At 41.0% G+C, this 21,392-nt stretch overlaps 1 protein-coding gene across 1 annotated transcript in view; it reads right to left on the bottom strand.

Moving 5' to 3' along the window:
• The window catches only part of PRMT3 (protein arginine methyltransferase 3), a 111,362-nt gene that overhangs the window by 43,321 nt on the left and 46,649 nt on the right, over window positions 1-21,392 (bottom strand). Inside the window, exon 11 of the mRNA XM_077287181.1 lies at window positions 11,634-11,712. Within this exon, the coding sequence (XP_077143296.1) occupies window positions 11,634-11,712 (79 nt within the window). The remainder of the gene's footprint in view (window positions 1-11,633; window positions 11,713-21,392) is intronic.

Here is a 21,392-nt window from a genome sequence, read left to right on the forward strand (position 1 = left end):
TGTATTATACCCCAGAGCTGCACTCACTATTCTGCTGGTGCAGTCACTGTGTACATGCATTACATTGCTGATCCTGAGTTACATCCTGTATTATACTCCAGAGCTGCACTCACTATTCTGCTGGAGCAGTCACTGTGTACATACATTACATTACTGATCCTGAGTTACATCCTGTATTATACCCCAGAGCTGCACTCACTATTCTGCTGGTGCAGTCACTGTGTACATACATTACATTACTGATCCTGAGTTACATCCTGTATTATACCCCAGAGCTGCACTCACTATTCTGCTGGTGCAGTCACTGTGTACATACATTACATTACTGATCCTGAGTTACATCCTGTATTATACCCCAGAGCTGCACTCACTATTCTGCTGGTGCAGTCACTGTGTACATACATTACTGATCCTGTACTGATCCTGAGTTACATCCTGTATTATAAGTAATGTCACCTACTGCTGATGTTATATTAATTCTGTATATAACTTGGTGGTCGGAGGTTACGGCTTCTTCTACGGTCAGGTGGTGGATATCTCTGCAGGTAATGTTGAGTTGCTTACAGAGATATCTGTCATTCTCACAAGGGAAAGACACCTGGCAGATGGTTCTCAGAGTAACGAGTGAGGAATCGCGTTCTGCACTAGTCTCAGTCTGTAATATTTTGTATTTTCTGCTCCATAAACACTTTATTATCACATTTGTAACTCCTGATTGTTCTAGAGTGAAAGATCGTAAAAATGCAAAGACAAAGAAAAGTCAAAACAGACTTTATATCAACTAAAAGATCAAATCCTTAATGTCAAATCTGAGAAAATGGCAGTAGAATAGGTCAATATATAGAAAGCATAAGGTAAGGCGGGTTCTGCTTCTATAAATCACAGGTCAACCAACGTGTGGATGCTCGGCAATCACACATCTAAAAATGCTTCAATAAACTTTTATAACTGAATTCACTGGGAGCAATAAAATGAAAGAAGTGGAAAAAAATCTTAACCTGTGGATCTAACAAGAAAACAGGCAGCTACAAAGAGCGTTGTATTCTCGTCAGGCAGTGAGGCCCAAAGTCTGCCACTAGTTTACTTACTATATAGAATTAATCTACATTATATTTTTTCTGTACTTACTCAGAGTTACCTCCTCCTGTATTATACCCCACAGCTGCACTCACTATTCTGCGGTCACTGTGTCACATTACATTACTGCATGTGGGATAGCTGCGGAGACACCATCACGTGTTTCTCAACTGCTTGCGTTGAGAAACACGTGATGGTGTCTCCGCAGCTATCCCACATGCATTTGCATATTTCCCATAAGGGATGGGGGCAGTGTTCTGGATCACTGCGTTGAGAAACACATGATGGTGTCTCCGCGGTGTTGGATGTTTTGGTCTCCCCGAGGCCAATCATCTGTGCCTTTACATTACATTACTGATCCTGAGTTACATCCTGTATTATACTCCAGAGCTGCACTCACTATTCTGCTGGTGCCGTCACTTTGTACATACATTACATTACTGATCCTGTACTGATCCAGAGTTACATCCTGTATTATACTCCAGAGCTGCACTCACTATTCTGCTGGTGCAGTCACTGTGTACATACATTACATTACTGATCCTGAGTTACCTCCTGTATTATACTCCAGAGCTGCACTCACTATTATGCTGGTGCAGTCACTGTGTACATACATTACATTACTGATCCTGAATTACATCCTGTATTATATCCCAGAGCTGCACTCACTATTCTGCTGGTGCAATCACTGTGTACATACATTACATTACTGATCCTGAGTTACATCCTGTATTATACCCCAGAGCTGCACTCACTATTCTGCTGGTGCAATCACTGTGTACATACATTACATTACTGATCCGGAGTTACATCCTGTATTATACTCCAGAGCTGCACTCACTATTCTGCTGGTGCCGTCACTTTGTACATACATTACATTACTGATCCTGTACTGATCCAGAGTTACATCCTGTATTACACCCCAGAGCTGCACTCACTATTCTGCTGGTGCAGTCACTGTGTACATACATTACATTACTGATCCTGAGTTACCTCCTGTATTATACTCCAGAGCTGCACTCACTATTCTGCTGGTGCAGTCACTGTGTACATACATTACATTACTGATCCTGAATTACATCCTGTATTATATCCCAGAGCTGCACTCACTATTCTGCTGGTGCAATCACTGTGTACATACATTACATTACTGATCCTGAGTTACATCCTGTATTATACCCCAGAGCTGCACTCACTATTCTGCTGGTGCAATCACTGTGTACATACATTACATTACTGATCCTGAGTTACATCCTGTATTATACTTCAGAGCTGCACTCACTATTTTGCTAGTGCAGTCACTGTGTACATACATTACATTACTGATCCTGAGTTACCTCCTATATTATACTTCAGAGCTGCACTCACTATTCTGCTGGTGCAATCACTGTGTACATACATTACTGATCCTGAGTTACATCCTGTATTATACTTCAGAGCTGCACTCACTATTCTGCTGGTGCAGTCACTGTGTACATACATTACATTACTGATCCTGAGTTACCTCCTGTATTATACTCCAGAGCTGCACTCACTATTATGCTGGTGCAGTCACTGTGTACATACATTACATTACTGATCCTGAGTTACATCCTGTATTATACCCCAGAGCTGCACTCACTATTCTGCTGGTGCAGTCACTGTGTACATACATTACATTACTGATCCTGAGTTACCTCCTGTATTATACTTCAGAGCTGCACTCACTATTCTGCTGGTGCAATCACTGTGTACATACATTACATTACTGATCCTGAGTTACATCCTGTATTATACTTCAGAGCTGCACTCACTATTCTGCTAGTGCAGTCACTGTGTACATACATTACTGATCCTGAGTTACATCCTGTATTACACTCCAGAGCTGCACTCACTATTCTGCTGGTGCCGTCACTTTGTACATACATTACATTACTGATCCTGTACTGATCCAGAGTTACATCCTGTATTATACTCCAGAGCTGCACTCACTATTCTGCTGGTGCAGTCACTGTGTACATACATTACTGATCCTGAATTACAACCAGTATTATACTCCAGAGCTGCACTCACTATTCTGCTGGTGCAATCACTGTGTACATACATTACTGATCCTGAGTTACATCCAGTATTATACTCCAGAGCTGCACTCACTATTCTGCTGGTACAGTCACTGTGTACATTACAATACTGATCCTGAGTTACATCCAGTATTATACTCCAGAGCTGCACTCACTTGTTATGATCCTAGTGGCAAGGATCGCAAGTAAGACTAGCTAAGTAACTAAACCGACAACCAGCTCTGGGAAAGTGGTATCTGGATTGACCGCAAACCTGAACCTATCCGCAAACAACTATAGGCAGCCGTGGAACGTTACCTGAAAATCCTAGACGTCTCTTCACGGCCTGAGAAACTACCTATTCCTAGAGGGAAAGTAAAGTCCTTACTTGCCTCAGAGAAATGACCCCAAAGATATAGAAAAGCCCCCCACAAATATTAACGGTGAGTTAAGGGGAAAGCACAAACGCAGAGATGAAATAGATTTAGCAAATGAGGCCCGCTAACACTAGATAGCAGAAAATAGGAAGGGAGCTGTGCGGTCAATAGAAAACCCTAAGCAAAATATCCACGCAGAGATTGCTCGAGCCCCCGCACCAACTAACGGTGCGGGGAAAGCAACTCCGTACCCCAGAGCTTACCAGCAGCAAGAACTCACATATTAGCTAGCTGGACTAAACTCATCATACACTGAAATCATATTGCAGACTGATGAGCAAAAAATAATCAAACAGAAACTTAGCTTCTCCAGAAGAGACTGAAAACGAAGATAATCAGGGGAGACCAGAATAGCACTGAATACATCGACAGCCAGCAACAAGTGGAGGTGAAGCAGAGCTAAATAGGAAACTCCCTAGTGCATAACGAGGCAGCTGATTCAGCCACAGTTCCGCAGGATAACAAACAAAGCCACCAGGGGGAGCCCAAAAACAAAACTCACACAATACCACCTGTGACCACAAGAGGGAGCCCGAAAACAGAGTTCACAACACTCACTATTCTGCTGGTGCAGTCACTGTGTACATACATTACTGATTCTGAGTTACATCCAGTATTATACTCCAGAGCTGCACTTCTGCTTCCCAGCTGAAATCGCTCAATACTTCTTGCTTGCTTAATTTTTGCATAGAGCTCATTCTGATTATTTCAATTCTGGGAAGTATAATCTATACACACAAAGTGGCTGACTACAGAGAATAATATTGTCTATAGAAGAAGTGAAAACAATCTGCACATAGATCAAATGGCTGAAAACAAAGAGCAATAGATTGTTTCCACCTGACCCACTGTCGGCCTCGTCCCTCCCTGTAATGGCTGATAACAGGGGGCACTAGTCTCATTCTAGTGAATGGGAGGAGATCAGTCCTCAGCTTGTATGTTCGGAGTGGGTCGCTGAACGTCTCGGGGCTCGTAGCCGGATGTCCGTGTCCTGTATCTGTGATTCAATTACAACGACTGCAGAAACCGATGAGAAAAGATGAATAATTATTCTCTCTCGCAGGTAAAATTAACTAACTGCTGATTGGACAGAAATCGCTCATCGTCCATCAGAGGATTCATGGCTCTGACATCTGTGTCCTTCTCGATTCACTGCTCCGGAATCATTTGTCACCGGTAACAACTCACGTGGAGGAAGACCCAGGACGAGGCCGAGCCGATTACAAATCCCCAGCCGTAAAAAAGGCTAAGAGGACATCCAGAAAAAAACCTCTCCGAACACAAAGCTGGACCTCCATCCTGGAGACAATCTGTATGTAACGACGTCGGAAAACACTGTAACAGTAACATATTGTCATCATGTGTGCAAAATGTATCAGCCGGAGATTATAGAACAGTGGCATATTGTTGAAACTACAATTACTGGATATTAGAACAACTGGAAATTATTTTTATAATGTAACAGTCACAGAAGGATATTATTATAGTTAGATATTATGTAGCGATTGTATCTATACGACACTCCGCTATTTGGATATGATGCCTGTTCTATAACAATATTTTCACTACGTCCGATAGCTGTCAGTGAATGCCAACACTTGTCTCTATATTCAGATTTGCATTAGTGAGAATAAGTGCTTTCAGTCCGGAAGTTGATGGCAGGAGACAGACCGGAAGTGCCACTTTTGATAGGACTCCTCCTCCCATCAAAGTTTTTATCCTCTTACTATATTGCACTGTGTACTTACAATTGCTCATTTTGCCTTTCTACCCATTTAATTCTTCTCTTTTCTCCGCTCTATGTAGAAACAGGAGGTCTCTTGTCCCTGCATTTATCATTCCCCTCTTCAACTCCTGACCCAGCTGCTCCCTCCTTCCCCTGCCACAGACTTTTGCAGTGACTCTTGACTCATACAGGGAAAATTGACCTCTTGTTTCTACATAGAGCTTTCAGCTAATCAGTTTTTAATCACGTGAAGTCAGACCTAATGGTAATGGAGAAGAATTAACTGGGCAGAAGGGCAAAATGAGCAATTGCAAGTACACAATGCTATATAATATGATGAAGGCAATATTTTAAGAGGATAAAAACTTTGATAAGAGGAGGATGAGGAGGACGATGAGGAACGCTTTAAGTTTGCTGAGGATTGTTGAATACTCTGAAACACGACAGGTTTTAGTCACTTTATGTAAACTAAAATATTCTAACATCTAAAGAACCGAAACTACACCCTGAAGGCGCTAATGTATATGTGAACATTAAATATATGCATTGTGACCTGAATTACTGCTTTGTAGACTATGCTTGTAGAATTCAGAAACTTTGATCAAACTGTGAGCCCACCTGCCAGTATGCATAAGCGTATATCTATATCTCTCTCATTTGTTCAATGCAGTTTTGTTTTTTGTTTTTTTAATTAGGGCTGGACTCTACCTGCCCTCATCATTTGTAGGCTTTAGCACAGGAGAGGAAAGTCAGATGGGCTCACCCGATTTGATCAAACTGTGCCCTAAGTAGCTCAGTTTTATCAGTAATGCAGTTCACATTTCATATAGTCCATATGCACACACACTTTATCGTGCTCATACCAGTGCAACGTGAATCACAGCAACCTGCTCCTGTGCATCGTTTACTTCATTCTGCTGGGAGGCGCTTGGCCAATTTCTATTTTTTATGTCAGAAATGTAAGAAAATGTATGGCTGTAAAGAGCCATGCCCCTTCTGCTAAGCTCCACCCACTTCCCAGAAAAGTGCAAGTGCTGCCCCCCAAAAAAGTAAAAACACAGGCTTGACCGACTATTATGGTCCACCTTTTAATAATACATAGTGTGCACCTGTGCCAGCTTATCAGCTGCCAATCAGCACCAATGCATTCCCTATGTGCCCCCTAGCACTCCAAAAACGCTCCTCTACTATCTACATTCACAGGAAGACTCAAATGCCCAATAATAGTAATGAGGGGGAGAGAGGACATGTTTGCTTCGCCGGCAGCCCTGACTGGTCAAGAGGACTCATTATAGGGACACTACGCGCCATTAGCCTAAAAAGAGTACTATGACAGTACAATGATCCAGCTTCGAAATTAGAGGATTTTTACTATTATTTTTTGGAAGGGACAAGCATCTGAGATCTGTGACTCTGCAAAAAATCTACATAAAAGTAAAGTGCCAGTGCCATTGTTACGCAGAAGAACGTGTTACCAACCACAGAACGACCCATGTCAGATTTCGGATCATTATTCCTGAATCTGGAGACATTTTTGCAGCCTCCACTCTCACCCACTGAGCGGTTTTTATACATGAGCACCATTGTGCGTGCAGTTTGCAGCCGGCCGAGCCCACACCTGAGCGCCGCTCCTCGTCTCAGACCTTCCACATGGTGCTGACTGATAGAACGGAGAATCACAATGGCCAATTACGAGCTTGTGTGTGATTGTTCACGGCTTTAATTGAATTTCTCACATAATTCCAGTCGGCTGCCTTTGTTCTGACGTTGCCTGGGAGCACATTACAGCACAATGGCGCTGCAGTGATGAGCGAGCACCGAGAGTCATTAAAGCAATGCAGTGGAACGTGGTACAATGGACTGGGAGCCGTGCTGAGGGAATGGAAGAACTGCATTGAGACGTGTCAGCATTAAATGAAAGACAGCCAGCCCCTCCGCCTCGTAAAGACGTCCAACCGGCAGAAATGGAACATGCGCCGGGATAGAGGGATGGGGGAGGTGATGGTTCTGGATTGAGAATTCACTCTGCATTTACATTGTATCGATTCCAGCTTGTAAAGATGGGAAACATAGTAATCACAGTAATTATAGGGAACGCTCAGTAGTAATTAGGATTATTTAACGACCTTCTAGCAGAGAATTCATTATAGAAGTTGGAATTGTGTACGGCAGAGGACAGGGAGGGGGTCCATATAAAAAAAACTTTAAAGCATTTTTTTAACATCTGCCTAAAACTTTTTCACATTACGAGTAAATTACATACCGTATATTTTTTTGAAACCTATGGTCGTGTGAAAAAGTTTTACAATTAGTTGTTCCATTAATGCTGCAAAAGTAAGAATGTTTTCACAGATACAAGTGTTAATAGTTTCTTATTAATTAAGAAAATGCAAAGTGAATAAATAGAAGAGAAATCTAAATTCCATCAATATTTGGTGAGAGCCCTTTGCCTTCATGAATTCTTCTACATACAGTTGTCACTTGCACACAGTCTGGAAATGATCTCGGCAGGAGGTTGTTCCAAACATCTTGGAGAACTGACCACAGATCTTCTGGGTATGAGGCTTGTGCAAATCCTTCTGTCTATTCATGTGATTCCAGACACAATGGATGAGATCGGGGCTCTGCGGGGGCCGGATAATCACTTCCTGGACTCCTCACTCTTAATGACATTGGCTGGATGTTTGGGGTCGTTGCCGACTGCAGAATAAATTTGGAGCCAATCAGACGCCTCCCTGATGGTGTTTCATGATGGATAAGTATCTGCCTGTGTTTCTCAGCATTCAAGAGACCACTAATCCTGACCAAATCCTTAAACTTACAGGATCCTCCACCATGCCTTACTGTTACTGCGGACCCTCATTGTGCAGCTCTGCAGCCTTTCAGTGAACAAATTGCCATCTGTTACAGGCAAATATTTCACATTTTACTCATCAGTCCAGAGCACCTGCTGCTATTTTTCTGCAACCCAGGTTTCTAGGTTTTTGTGCATAGTCGAGTCGCTTGGCCTTGTTTGCACGTCGCAGGTAAATAGTTTTCGGCAATAATTCTTCCATAAAAACCACTGCTGGCCCGATTTGTCAGAACAGTAGATGGGTTTAGCTGCGTCCCATATGGCTGCTGTCATTTCTGAGCTGATGGCACTGCTGGACATCTTTCGGATTTTGAAAAGAAGTATGTACTATCCATCGATCGTCTGCTGCAAGTTTCCTTAGATAACCATGGCATCTACAATGTTGCCCATTTATTTGTACATTTTCAAAAAACCTTATGCTAAGCTCTTGAAAGCTCCGCCTTTGAAATCTTTGCCTGGGAGAGACCTTGCTGATACAGTATAACTATACTGTGTCTTGTTGCGGTTCTCAGTCATAATATGAAGTATAACCTGTAACATGGAACTGTCTTCTACATCCTCACCTTTGTAGCAGAGCTTAAGAGTTCCTCACCCAGTTTTAAGCCTCTTACACAGATGTTTCCTTTACAGTTGATGTCTGTTTCAACCTTCATATGAAAATGAAAATTATCACCGGTTTGGTATAACTGTTTACTCAATCCACCTTACCAAAATCCTACAAAATCCCTGACTGTGTGCAAGTATACCTAGAAGAATTGATGCCGTTTTGAAGGTAAAGGGTGATCACACCAAATATGAATTTGATATTTATTTCTCTTTCGTTCATCACTTAGCAGTTTGGTAATTGATAAAAAAATTTAAAAAAACTATTAAAAGGGAACCAGTCATGTCCACTAAAACTTTAGGGTCGACCTGGAGCTTAACAGCATATGGTAAGAAAAGGTTGCAATTAAAGGGGTTATACCTGCTAAAAACCATTTATCATCTATTCATGGGAGTGATGTAAACAGCCAAGCAAGGCAGCGGTCAGAATATATATAGATCACCTCTACAGGGAACTGCGACCTACTTTATTTACAATGATGGATTCTTAGAGGGGATGGAACCTTGACAAACTACCGGTATTCGTTTCTCAATGGTTAGGTGATCACAGATCTGTATGTGGATCCCACCACTGGAACATCTACTGATGGTCAGAATGGGGTCTGATGTTCCTCACTCTCTGATATCTGCAAAGCAGCGGCCATTCATATTCTCCTGGTCATAAGACTGTTCTGCCTCTCAGTGGGAACCACACAATCTAAGATATTCAATCTTTGATAAGTTTACGCTTTAAAGGGTGTAAATTTGGCAACAGCCAAAGAGTTGGTTTAACGCAACCATTTTAATGTAAAAATCATCATTCCTCATCCATCTTAAATGGGGTGGAGTGAAGGGTTTATTAAAAAAAAAGGACATGCCCAACCCACGTTTCCACAAATTTAACTATAATTTATCAGGGTCTCTACCACAGGACCAGAGCATAGCAAATGTGGTGCCAACTTTCAAAAAAGAGGACAAATTCTGAACCATGAACTTATAGGCAGATAAGTTTAACCTCGGCTGTGAGTAAAATCCTGGGGGGTTTCCAAAAAGATGCTATCCTGGAGTATCTCAATAAGAATAACCTCATGATGCAACCACAACATGGGTTTATGAGGGATTGTGCGTTTCGCACCTAGCTTCGTCAAGAATGCGAAACCTTCGCCACCCCTTGACAAAGATAGGTGCGAAACGTGAGTCGGGTGCAGTTCTTTCATGGACTGTTGAGATTTCTCTATGCCACTGTGCTTGTTTACATTCCATATTTATGGGTTTTACGACTTTGTTTTTTCATGATATTCTCTATGCACTGGTATCCGTCTTTAATATTAGGACTATACATTGCATACTAAACTATTGTATTCATCATATCTAACTGTACCTTGTTTATTGACTTATTCTAAAAATCTGTCTCATGCAGTCTATATTTCATGTCTACTCATCAGCTGTCTTACATGTTTTATTATTCTCTATAGGTTTTGTTTCTGCATTACACTCATTATTCAGTGTGCAAGTTTATTATAGGTTAACAAACTGATCTAGGGATAGAAAACAGAGGGGGGCTAATAATGGCACACACTTGGATTGGGTTACAATTATCAGAGAGGTACTACAGGGGTCAGCATTGGGCCCTCTTTTCAAGATATTTATTACCGTAAATGACCTTGTAGGGGCCATACTGAGTAACATTCCAATATCTGCAAATGATACTAATGTCTGCAAGGTACTCAACACAGAGGGATTTATAAAAGCTTAGCTTCGGTTAAAAATGGCAATTGAAGTTTAATGTTGATAAAGGTCATACACTTGGGCAGAGGAAACAAAATGTACAATTACGCACTAAATTGTAAAACACTGGGCAACACGATCAATGAAACAGACAGGTGTATGAGTGGTCGGCAAACTCCACTTTAGTGACCCGTGTCAGGCAGCTGCAGCAAAGACTAATAAAATAATGGAATACATGAAAAGAGGCAAAGAAGCCCATGATGAGAACATAGTTTCGCCTCTATACAAGTCACTGGTGTGACTGTACTTACAACATTATGTACAATTTTGGCTCCAGTGTGTAAGAAGGACATAGCTGGACTAGAGCGGGTGCAGAGAAGAGCAACCAAGGTTATTGAGGGAATGGGTGTACTACAATATCAAGACCGGATATCAAACTTGGGGCTATTCAATTTGGAAAAACAAAGGGGCGATCTTATTACAATCTACAAATATATGAAAGGACAGTACAGAGATCTTTCTACTGATCTTTTTACACCTAGGCCTGCGATGGGGCAAGGGGCATCTTCTACGTGTAGAGGAAAGAAGGTTTAATCATAATCACAAACGCAGATTCTTTACTGTAAGAGGCGTGAGACTATGGAATCTGCCACATCATATTGTAATGGTTGATTCTCTACTAACATGCAAGAAAAGTCTGTATGCCCTTTTTTAAAAATATAAGATTACAGGTTATGGGTTCTAGATTCTGTGATGGGGCGTTGATCCGGAGAACTTATCGGATTGCCGAAAGTGGGGTCCGGAAGGGATTTTTCCCCCAATATGGAGCGATTACTTTCTGCTTAAGTCTCCCTTCAACCTTAGAAACAGGTTTGTGAATGCAAAAAGCGTAGTAAGCTGTCTGCAATGAGGACAATGGGTACGGTTGCTGTGCCCGGCACCCCTCTTACACCTTTTACACATAGCACTGGAGAGATCAGGATCTGAAGGGGTTACACCCTAGATTTAAATAACCCATTTAAGGCCATCAGAATACAAGTGCTCAGAACGAACGCCTTGCAGCGAGTACTAATGGCACCATCGCTCATCTGTGGAGGGAACATTCCCAGCCGAGCGGAACTCTATCTACAGCTGAGGGTTCACACAGTCCGCACAATGTTCCCGTAAACTATGGAAATTTCCATACAAACCTGCTCCGCCGGCGTCCAGATACTTGTCCTTTGCATAAATAACGGAATCCAGCATAGACTCAAACAGCAGGAAGTAACCCTGAGGAAAGAGCAGAAAACAAAGGGTAAGATGGCGTCAAGATGCACGGAAAGAGCCAAGACAGGGCCCGAGAAATATGCAGCAACTTGTCATTATCTATGTGGTCTGCAATACATAGGAAAGAGGATAACTTTCTGATATCTGTAGGTCCGACCGGCTCTGTAGAACCCCATTCTCGTGATCAGTGGGTGTCCATCCAGTTGGCCAGAAGCAAATCATTAAAGGGGTATTCCAGTCTTTCTATATGTATATTTTCGCATAGGTGTTTTTGCAATTTAATGCTTATTTACATATTCAGCAGTTCTTGAGATATTTACACTTTTCTTTTGTTTACAGATTGTTGCCTTGGAGACAGTCCACCAAAACCAGACAGCAGTACAAGCACAGTGCTTACAAGCGCTTTTCTATTGAGCCTGTAAGCACAATGCTCAAAGGGTAGACAGCAGCTATGGTCGGTCTCCCAGGCAACGAGCTGTAAATAAGTTAATATCTCAAGAACGGCTGACATTTTTAATAAGCAGTAAATGGAAAGTGCTTGTAAATAGAAGCATTTTTGTCATCTATGGAGATGGGAATAACCCTTTAAGTTGTGCCCTGTCTTGTGGTAAACGAATCTTGTTAAATCGGAAACCACACCTACATACAGGTTGTGTTGGGTATTACAGGTCATTAATCTAAATGGAGCAGAGTAGGAATACCAGACACAATCCACACTTTTCCAGAAAAAGAACCAAGAAGTACTTGAGAATCTCTATTTCCTGGTGATTTTATTTTCGGCCTCTACAACCTTCTCGGTGGCTGACGCCGCAGATCATCTTCATTATCAGCCCCAGCAGGGGGCACTGTAATAGATTTCCGCAAGGTAATAGCTGCTCCCCACACAAAACCTCTGGCTGATTCGAGTTTTATCACTTTCCATTATGTTTGCTGCAAAACAGATTTCACGTGTCGCCCGTCCTGCAGACCATCTACATTTATAGGAACCTGCAACTAAGTTTGATATTTCGGAATCCAATTTCAAGATCAACAGTCGGTGTGAATTTTGCACCATTCATCCTATGGCATCAAGGCCGCAGCATAAGGCGCTGTCTCACTGCAGAAATATCAACGGCTCCAGGCAATCTGTTCATGGCACAAGAAAAAAAAATCCTATCTCCACGAGGATAATTTCATATTGCCCATTAAACTTTGCAAAAGAATTCAGCCAGAACAAAATAATTTCATATTTCACCTTTCTATGCAGCAAAGATGAAGCTGTATCAGCACCAAGAGTAGGGGACGGGCAAAGAGCGAGATACTCTGTATAACAGCTGCAGTATACGTAAGAGCCAGGGAGGCAAGAGCTCTATTATACTCCAGAGCTGTACTCACTATTCCACTGGTGCAGTCACTGTGTACATACATTACATTACTGATCCTGAGTTACATCCTGTATTATACCCCAGAGCTGCGCTCACTATTCTGCTGGTGCAGTCACTGTGTACATACATTACTGATCCTGAGTTACATCCTGTATTATACTCCAGAGCTGCACTCACTATTCTGCTGGTGCAGTCACTGTGTACATACATTACATTACTGATCCTGAGTTACATCCTGTATTATACTCCAGAGCTGTACTCACTATTCTGCTGGTGCAGTCACTGTGTACATACATTACATTACTGATCCTGAGTTACATCCTGTATTATACTCCTGAGCTGCACTTACTATTCTGCTGGTGCAGTCACTGTGTACATACATTACATTACTGATCCTGAGTTACATCCTGTATTATACCCCAGAGCTGCACTCACTATTCCACTGGTGCAGTCACTGTGTACATACATTACATTACTGATCCTGAGTTACATCCTGTATTATACTCCAGAGCTGTACTCACTATTCTGCTGGTGCAGTCACTGTGTACATACATTACATTACTGATCCTGAGTTACATCCTGTATTATACTCCTGAGCTGCACTTACTATTCTGCTGGTGCAGTCACTGTGTACATACATTACATTACTGATCCTGAGTTACATCCTGTATTATACCCCAGAGCTGCACTCACTATTCCACTGGTGCAGTCACTGTGTACATACATTACATTACTGATCCTGAGTTACATCCTGTATTATACTCCAGAGCTGTACTCACTATTCTGCTGGTGCAGTCACTGTGTACATACATTACATTACTGATCCTGAGTTACATCCTGTATTATACTCCAGAGCTGCACTTACTATTCTGCTGGTGCAGTCACTGTGTACATACATTACATTACTGATCCTGAGTTACATCCTGTATTATACTCCAGAGCTGCACTCACTATTCTGCTGGTGCAGTCACTGTGTACATACATTACATTACTGATCCTGAGTTACATCCTGTATTATACTCCAGAGCTGTACTCACTATTCTGCTGGTGCAGTCACTGTGTACATACATTACATTACTGATCCTGAGTTACATCCTGTATTATACCCCAGAGCTGCACTCACTATTTTACTCGTCAAGTCATTGTGTACATACATTACACAGCCAGTTACAGCCAGTGTTATATTTTACATCTGCACTTAGTATTTTGCAACTTCGGAGCTGAAATCTCTAGGTATACTCCTCCATAGTAGTTGCTCGCGTGATTTATGTTGTAGAAACATACATTCTGTACTTTGATAGAGGACAAACTGTTTCTGATCCTCATGTGATAAAGCAGAGGTTTGCAGTCTGTAACGATGGAGACACATTGCTCTGCACGGGAGCTGGATGCCCAAAATTGTACGAGATATTTATCTAAAACTATTTGCGAAGACTGTGTGCCCTATTGTCATTATACATACAGGTCCAGTCGCCTTCTTTCGACACTGGAGCCTTTATGATACTCCACAGCAGGGGCTCTCATGGCCTGCTGGGAGTTAAAACTAACAACCCAGACACCCCAATATGGATCACCAGAGAGCACCAAGACAAGAAAGTATATAGAAGTTGATACTTTATTTAATGTACAAACAAATAACTCAGTTTATTACATTAAAAACAAATTAAAATTAATTAAAAATATATATATATAGCACAGGACAAAAAGATGATAATATATAGTATAAAATACCGGCCACATTTATATAAAAAATCCCAGAACCTCACAACTTATATATGGACATACTCCAATAACCAAAAGTGCAAACGTGGTGCAAATAAAAATTAGCAGCAATTACAAAAAAATAAATAATGAAAGACCCTATTTTGGTCTAAATATTGCAGTGATATAGGGATCAAAAAAGTGCAAAAATGTGCAGAAGGATTATATGAGCAAATAAATTGCAAAGGTGCAAGGTGCTTACGGCATTAATCAGCCGATTCAAAACCACACACTGTGTGCAAAAATATAAGGAGAGGTTTAATCAGAGATTAGACAGGTAAATACCTATGGGTGGCCGTGTCCTGTGTCTGCGTACCCCTACGCACGTTTCGGACTCTTTCCTTCGTCAGGGGGTCCTGCTGGGAGTTGTAGTTTTACAGATGAGAGTAGGAGCCTGCCGCTCTCCACAATGAGGGCGGCCGGCGCTGTCCATGGTCCTGTCTTATTATTCACATGCAGGGCCATTTAGAATGTAATTTCCCGGTCGGCTGCTCCACCTGTAGGGGAGCCATCTGGAGGAGAATTATACCTGACACCTTCCCCACAACGCTCATGGACAACATTCTGGATTTTTTTTTTTTAGCCCCCAGTCACCACCTTCAAAATTAATTACTGCAAAAAAGCCCAGCGTCACCCGGCGTGCAGAAGTCAGCTGAGCGACAATGTAGCACATCAGCGTCACATGAAACCATTCCAACAAATGTAACAACTTAATCGTCAACGAAAATATACAGAGAGGATTCTAAAGTGAAGCGGGGACGCATGGCGGTGACACACGGGTATAGTAGAAAGACCTTTCGCACTCAACAAGTCCACAATTCTTTGCTCTCAAATTCAAATTTATTCAAGCAGCCAGCAAAAAAGTATAACAGACAAATAATCCAACGTTTCGGCATACATTGCCTTTTTCAAGGTAGTCTATAATAACAAGACAAAAATTGCATAGTTTATAAAATTTGCATATGCAAACATCAAGAAATTGCTAACTGAGAAGTTGGCTGGATGAATTTCACCAGAAAAAGTGCAAGAAAGAAAGATATTTTAATAGAACAAAGGACACCAGAAACTCCATGTAACCAAAATACCACCGGAAGTAATTAATATATGTTTTTATTATTATTAATAATACGCTTGGGTTCCACAATCACCTAGGGAACAAGAAGAGGGGATGTACAACAGAAAATATAAATAAAATATATCCAAAATAAGAAAATCCCACTTTACTAAGTGAATAAAGGAAAGAGAGTGCATCTGTAATTTTTGGAAAAATGTAGTGAATATATACATATATACAAGAGGGTGCGTACGATCATACATACATCCACTCATACACATATAGAAAAATAAAAGGAAATAGTAAGTATAGTAATACAAAGTATACCTGCATGTAATGTATAGCGTTCCTATTATGCTAGTTGCCAACACGGCATGGGAAAAGGACGCATAACTGTAAAAAATACCAAAATGCACATTCATTAAGAACATGCTTGTAAGGGCCGATGTGGGTTCTACAAGGACATTACAACGGCAATCTCTCCTGGCCACACAAAAACAGGGCACTTTCCCCTGCCTGCATTGTCCACAATGTTCTAATATAACTAAGGGCAATACTTTTTCCCACCCTAGATCGGGTAAACTATTCCCGATCAAAGGTTTTTTTTACATGTGACTCTACTTACGTCATTTACTTGATAAAATGCCCCTGCGGTCTCGGACATGTTGGGGAGACTACCCAACATGTCCGAGACCGCATTTCTCAGCATAAGTCCACTATTAGGTGCAAACGCACCATGTTACCAGTCCCGTTCCATTTCATTTCAGTGGGACATTCTATTTCACAATTAAAATTTCAAGTACTTGAGAGTATTTCTTCTTCCAGGCGTGGTGGGGACAGGATCCAGAAATTAAAAGAGAGAGAGGCGTTCTGGATTTTCACTCTCCAGACGCTTCATCCACGAGGCATGAATAGGGAATATGAGGTTACACATAATTGATATGCGTTCAAATGTTTGACTTGTAAGTTATGTAGTATTATACAATGGACTTACCTCTGATTCCCTTTTTCCTAGGTGCCAACGTGATTTCATTCTTCTTTTCAAAACAGGTTCTCTTGTGGTGGTATGCCTCTTCCCACTCTCTCTATAACATTATGTTATATGTATATCTAACGGGATCTTCATGAGCACGAGGTGTCATCAACTGAAATATTGAGTATTTCTTCTGATATTAGACACTAATGTACGTAGTGGATGTGGTATGGGTGGTGTTGTTCATATATTTTATTTTCATGTTTATTTCTTTTTTTATTACATTTGTGACGTGTGGCATGTACCCCTATTCTATATTAACTAGCCTTTTAGTTATGGTTATACTTTAGTCCTTGCTTATATAGGCATTCTTCACTATATTTTCCACTGCTGTTCCTGAGCGGTTCTATGTGCTCACTAGATTTCAGTGCGCATGCGTCAAGATACGGCCTTCTCCTAGTTCACACACTGTACTCAGCTTGTCTTAACGCATCTTGCGTAGTACACATGACGTAGTGTGCGTGCGCTCTTCTGTTCGACTTACTTCTTTCCCTGCAAGAGTCTTTACTCATGTTCCCAGAAGTTACACCATACGTGTCTAGTACACGTGCACCGCAATACGGTGTTTACTTAGTTTATACACCCCATTCAGCTTGTCTTAACGCATCTTGCGTAGTACACACGACGTAGTGCGCATGCGCCCATTTTTGTGTTCGGCTCATTCCGGTCCCTGCACGAGTCTTTACTCGTATTACCGGAAGTTACATCACGTGTTTTACGGCATTTATACCGGATTTACGGCACTCTTATGGCATCTCGCTCTGGGCCACGGGACACACGCCAGCTCTTCAATTTCTACAGGTAATCAGCGGTTATTATTATTGTTGTTGTTGCTTTTTTCATGGTGTCCTAACATAAAGGATACGTTTTTTCTTCTCATGTTTCACCTGTGTTTATTATTATGGACATGCCCAACGTTGTTTGGGGGTTCCCTGTTGCATGGGATTCTTTGGTTTAAAGAATTTGTTTGGGTATTGTGCTTACCATTTTGGTATTTTTTACAGTTATGGGTCCTTTTCCCATGCCGTGTTGGCAACTAGCATAATAGGAACGCTATACATTACATGCAGGTATACTTTGTATTACTATACTTACTATTTCCTTTTATTTTTCTATATGTGTATGAGTGGATGTATGTATGATCGTACGCACCCTCTTGTATATATGTATATATTCACTACATTTTTCCAAAAATTACAGATGCACTCTCTTTCCTTTATTCACTTAGTAAAGTGGGATTTTCTTATTTTGGATATATTTTATTTATATTTTCTGTTGTACATCCCCTCTTCTTGTTCCCTAGGTGATTGTGGAACCCAAGCTTATTATTAATAATAATAAAAACATATATTAATTACTTCCGGTGGTATTTTGGTTACATGGAGTTTCTGGTGTCCTTTGTTCTATTAAAATATCTTTCTTTCTTGCACTTTTTCTGGTGAAATTCATCCAGCCAACTTCTCAGTTAGCAATTTCTTGATGTTTGCATATGCAAATTTTATAAACTATGCAATTTTTGTCTTGTTATTATAGACTACCTTGAAAAAGGCAATGTATGCCGAAACGTATTTGTCTGTTATACTTTTTTGCTGGCTGCTTGAATAAATTTGAATTTGAGAGCAAAGAATTGTGGACTTGTTGAGTGCCAAAGGTCTTTCTACTATATTTTGAATTTTTTCCTTTGAGCACCACAGTATTTTGTTGAGTGCACCACTCTTAACCTGATCATCTGGTGACACACGGGTGGCATCGGGGCGGCACGCAAAGAGCTGCTCCATGAGCCCCTGCACCACAATAACGCAGGGAAGAAAATAGGGTTATATGGCGCGGAGAGAGGGAGCGGTGCTGACGATATCACGACCCTATATTCATGTCATGACATCTGCATGTGTGGCAAGTATCATGCGGGTGTCCTGCGCACTAGCGTGGGGTCGTAATGTCATCGGCACCACTCACTTCCGACCCCACAGTATACAGTGCTAGACAGAACTGGATAACCCCTTTAATTACTAACCCCTTAAAAGATTAATTGACTAGTAACATTGTAACATACTTTGCTTAATGTTATCATTTCCGCAAACCCTCCTTGCCTGAGTGTATTCTTGATTATATCTGGAAGCTAAAATGGAATCTGTCAGCAGTATTTGCTATGTAATCTAGGATTAGCATGAGGTAGGGGTAGAGACCCTGATTCTAGCGATGTGTCACTAAGGTTACTGGGTGCAGCAGTTGTGATAATATCCCTGTTTTTTCTGCTACAGATCTAGCAGAGCTCTAAATACTGCTTAAAAAGCTGCCAATCATTGGTGGGGGCATGGTTGGACCAGATGGCACAGGACACTTAGTCCTCTATTGATAATCTCCTGCTGATAAAACACTAATTGTATTGATGAAGCAAAAACACAGCCTAGTAAATGATACATCACTGGAATCGGGGTCACTTCTAACAGCTGACGGTTTGTAACAAAAATACCAAGTCTAGATGTAAAGAATGTTTTGATTCACTGGAAATGTCTATTTATACTGGCCGGCCATGGCTGTCATATGGCTGCATGTAAGCCAATAGTTTGTTTAGACAGGCCGACCGTGCTACCATGTGTACAGAACGATCGTTCTATTAGCACTGAATATAATTGTTCTCGGCAGCACATCTCTGGTTTACACAGGATCATGTGCTGCAGAAAGTCATTTCACCTGATGAATGGAATCGCATGATCGCCGGCCCTTTTTAGACTAATTATAGGGACACAAGGGGAACAACTGCTCCTGATCAGCCTGTGTCCATGTACCAGAAGGCTATGTGAATACGAGGAAACCACACACATTTTAAATAATCCGATGGAAACTAAAAGCAAATGGAGACCCTCCTTTACATTTTTTTTCTTTAAACGGATTTGTCTGATGAAAATGTTGATATCCATTTACATCCATTTTTTCTCAGTTTTGACTGAATCCTTTTTTTACTAGAGGTGTCACTAAATACTTGTAGTGTTGTGGGCATGCGCCGTGCAAAAAAATAAATAAATAAAAAAAAGGCCTATGAAACAGATGATAGAATAGATGATTCACTTTATAGGATCCATTTCCCATAGACTTTAATAATAATTTTTAAAAAAATGATTTAGAATCATCCGGTTTCCCAACTGCTAACAGTACTTATTGTACGGGGGAAAAAAAAATATCTGGTACAGGCTGTTTTCGGTTTATCCAAAACCTGCATAATGATTGAACGTGGATGACATTATAAAGGAAAAAAAAACTGTTTAACTGAATGAGTTTAGTAACTTAATACTTTAATGCTTATGCTGTCCAAAGGAATCATAAAAAAGGAAAATAAACCTGACATCTCCGAACAGAGCCTAAGTAAGGAGAGAGCTAGAAAACACAGAAGAACTGAAAATACAAAGTATATCAGCAAGTTGTTGGTTTTATTAGCCGTAGTAATCACATGAGACCACAAGACAGGAACCGAGGGAAACAGAGTGCAATCTAATTAAATAAGGAACTTTCTTCATTTCCTGCCCAAATATTTTTTCTGCCCTAAATTGAGGAAATGATTAATCTAAGGCTAAGTTCACACTAGGCGTTTTTTTATGCAAATTTACAGTACCAGCAAAATCTATGAGACTTCAGAAATCTCATGCACACATCGTGGTTTTACTGTCATCAGGATTTTGTGCTTTGCATGGCTTTTTGCACAATGGAGCATGTCGCTCATGTTTTTTACAGCTGTTTTCACCCATTGAAATGAATGGATCGTAAGAAAATATGGTGAAAATAAACACACCAAAAACGCAGGTATCCACCAGGTTTTGCTGCATTTTTATTGTGCCAAAACATGATTCTACAGAATAGGACTTTTTTTCAACATTAAACTTTATCAGCATGCAAGTTAAGTCATCAGGTTTTGCTGCATAAAACAAAAAAAGCCTAGTGTGCACTTACCCCAAGACAGACAAGATACTAAAGATGAATCATCTGACAACCCCAGTAAATCTGCTACGATGTATCCCCACTAACCCAAAACGGCTACAATGTATCCCTACTAACCCGAAAGGGTTACAATCTATTCCCTACTAACCCGAAACAGCTACAATGTATCCCTACTAACACGAAACGGCTACAATGTATCCCTACTAACCCGAAAGGGTTACAATGTATCCCTACTAACTCGAAACGGCTACAATATATCCATACTATCCCGAAACTGTTACAATGTATCCTGTTGTGATCCGCTTTTTGGGCTCCCCCGGTGGTGGCTGGTGGTACTGGAGACTTGTGTTTACTTTTCTGCCTCAGCTCACCTGCTTCGATCAGTTTTGGGAGTTCCCTATTTAGCCTTGCTCTCCAGTCACTTCCTTGCCGGTCATCATTGTAACCTGAGTCTTCAGTTGCATGTTCCTGCTACCAGTCTGTTGATCAGCTAAGTGGACTCTTGTCCTTTTTGTTTTGTATTTTTTGTCCAGTTTAC

This window comes from Ranitomeya variabilis, chromosome 2, assembly GCF_051348905.1.
Source record: "Ranitomeya variabilis isolate aRanVar5 chromosome 2, aRanVar5.hap1, whole genome shotgun sequence".
Classification (NCBI taxonomy): domain Eukaryota; kingdom Metazoa; phylum Chordata; class Amphibia; order Anura; family Dendrobatidae; genus Ranitomeya; species Ranitomeya variabilis.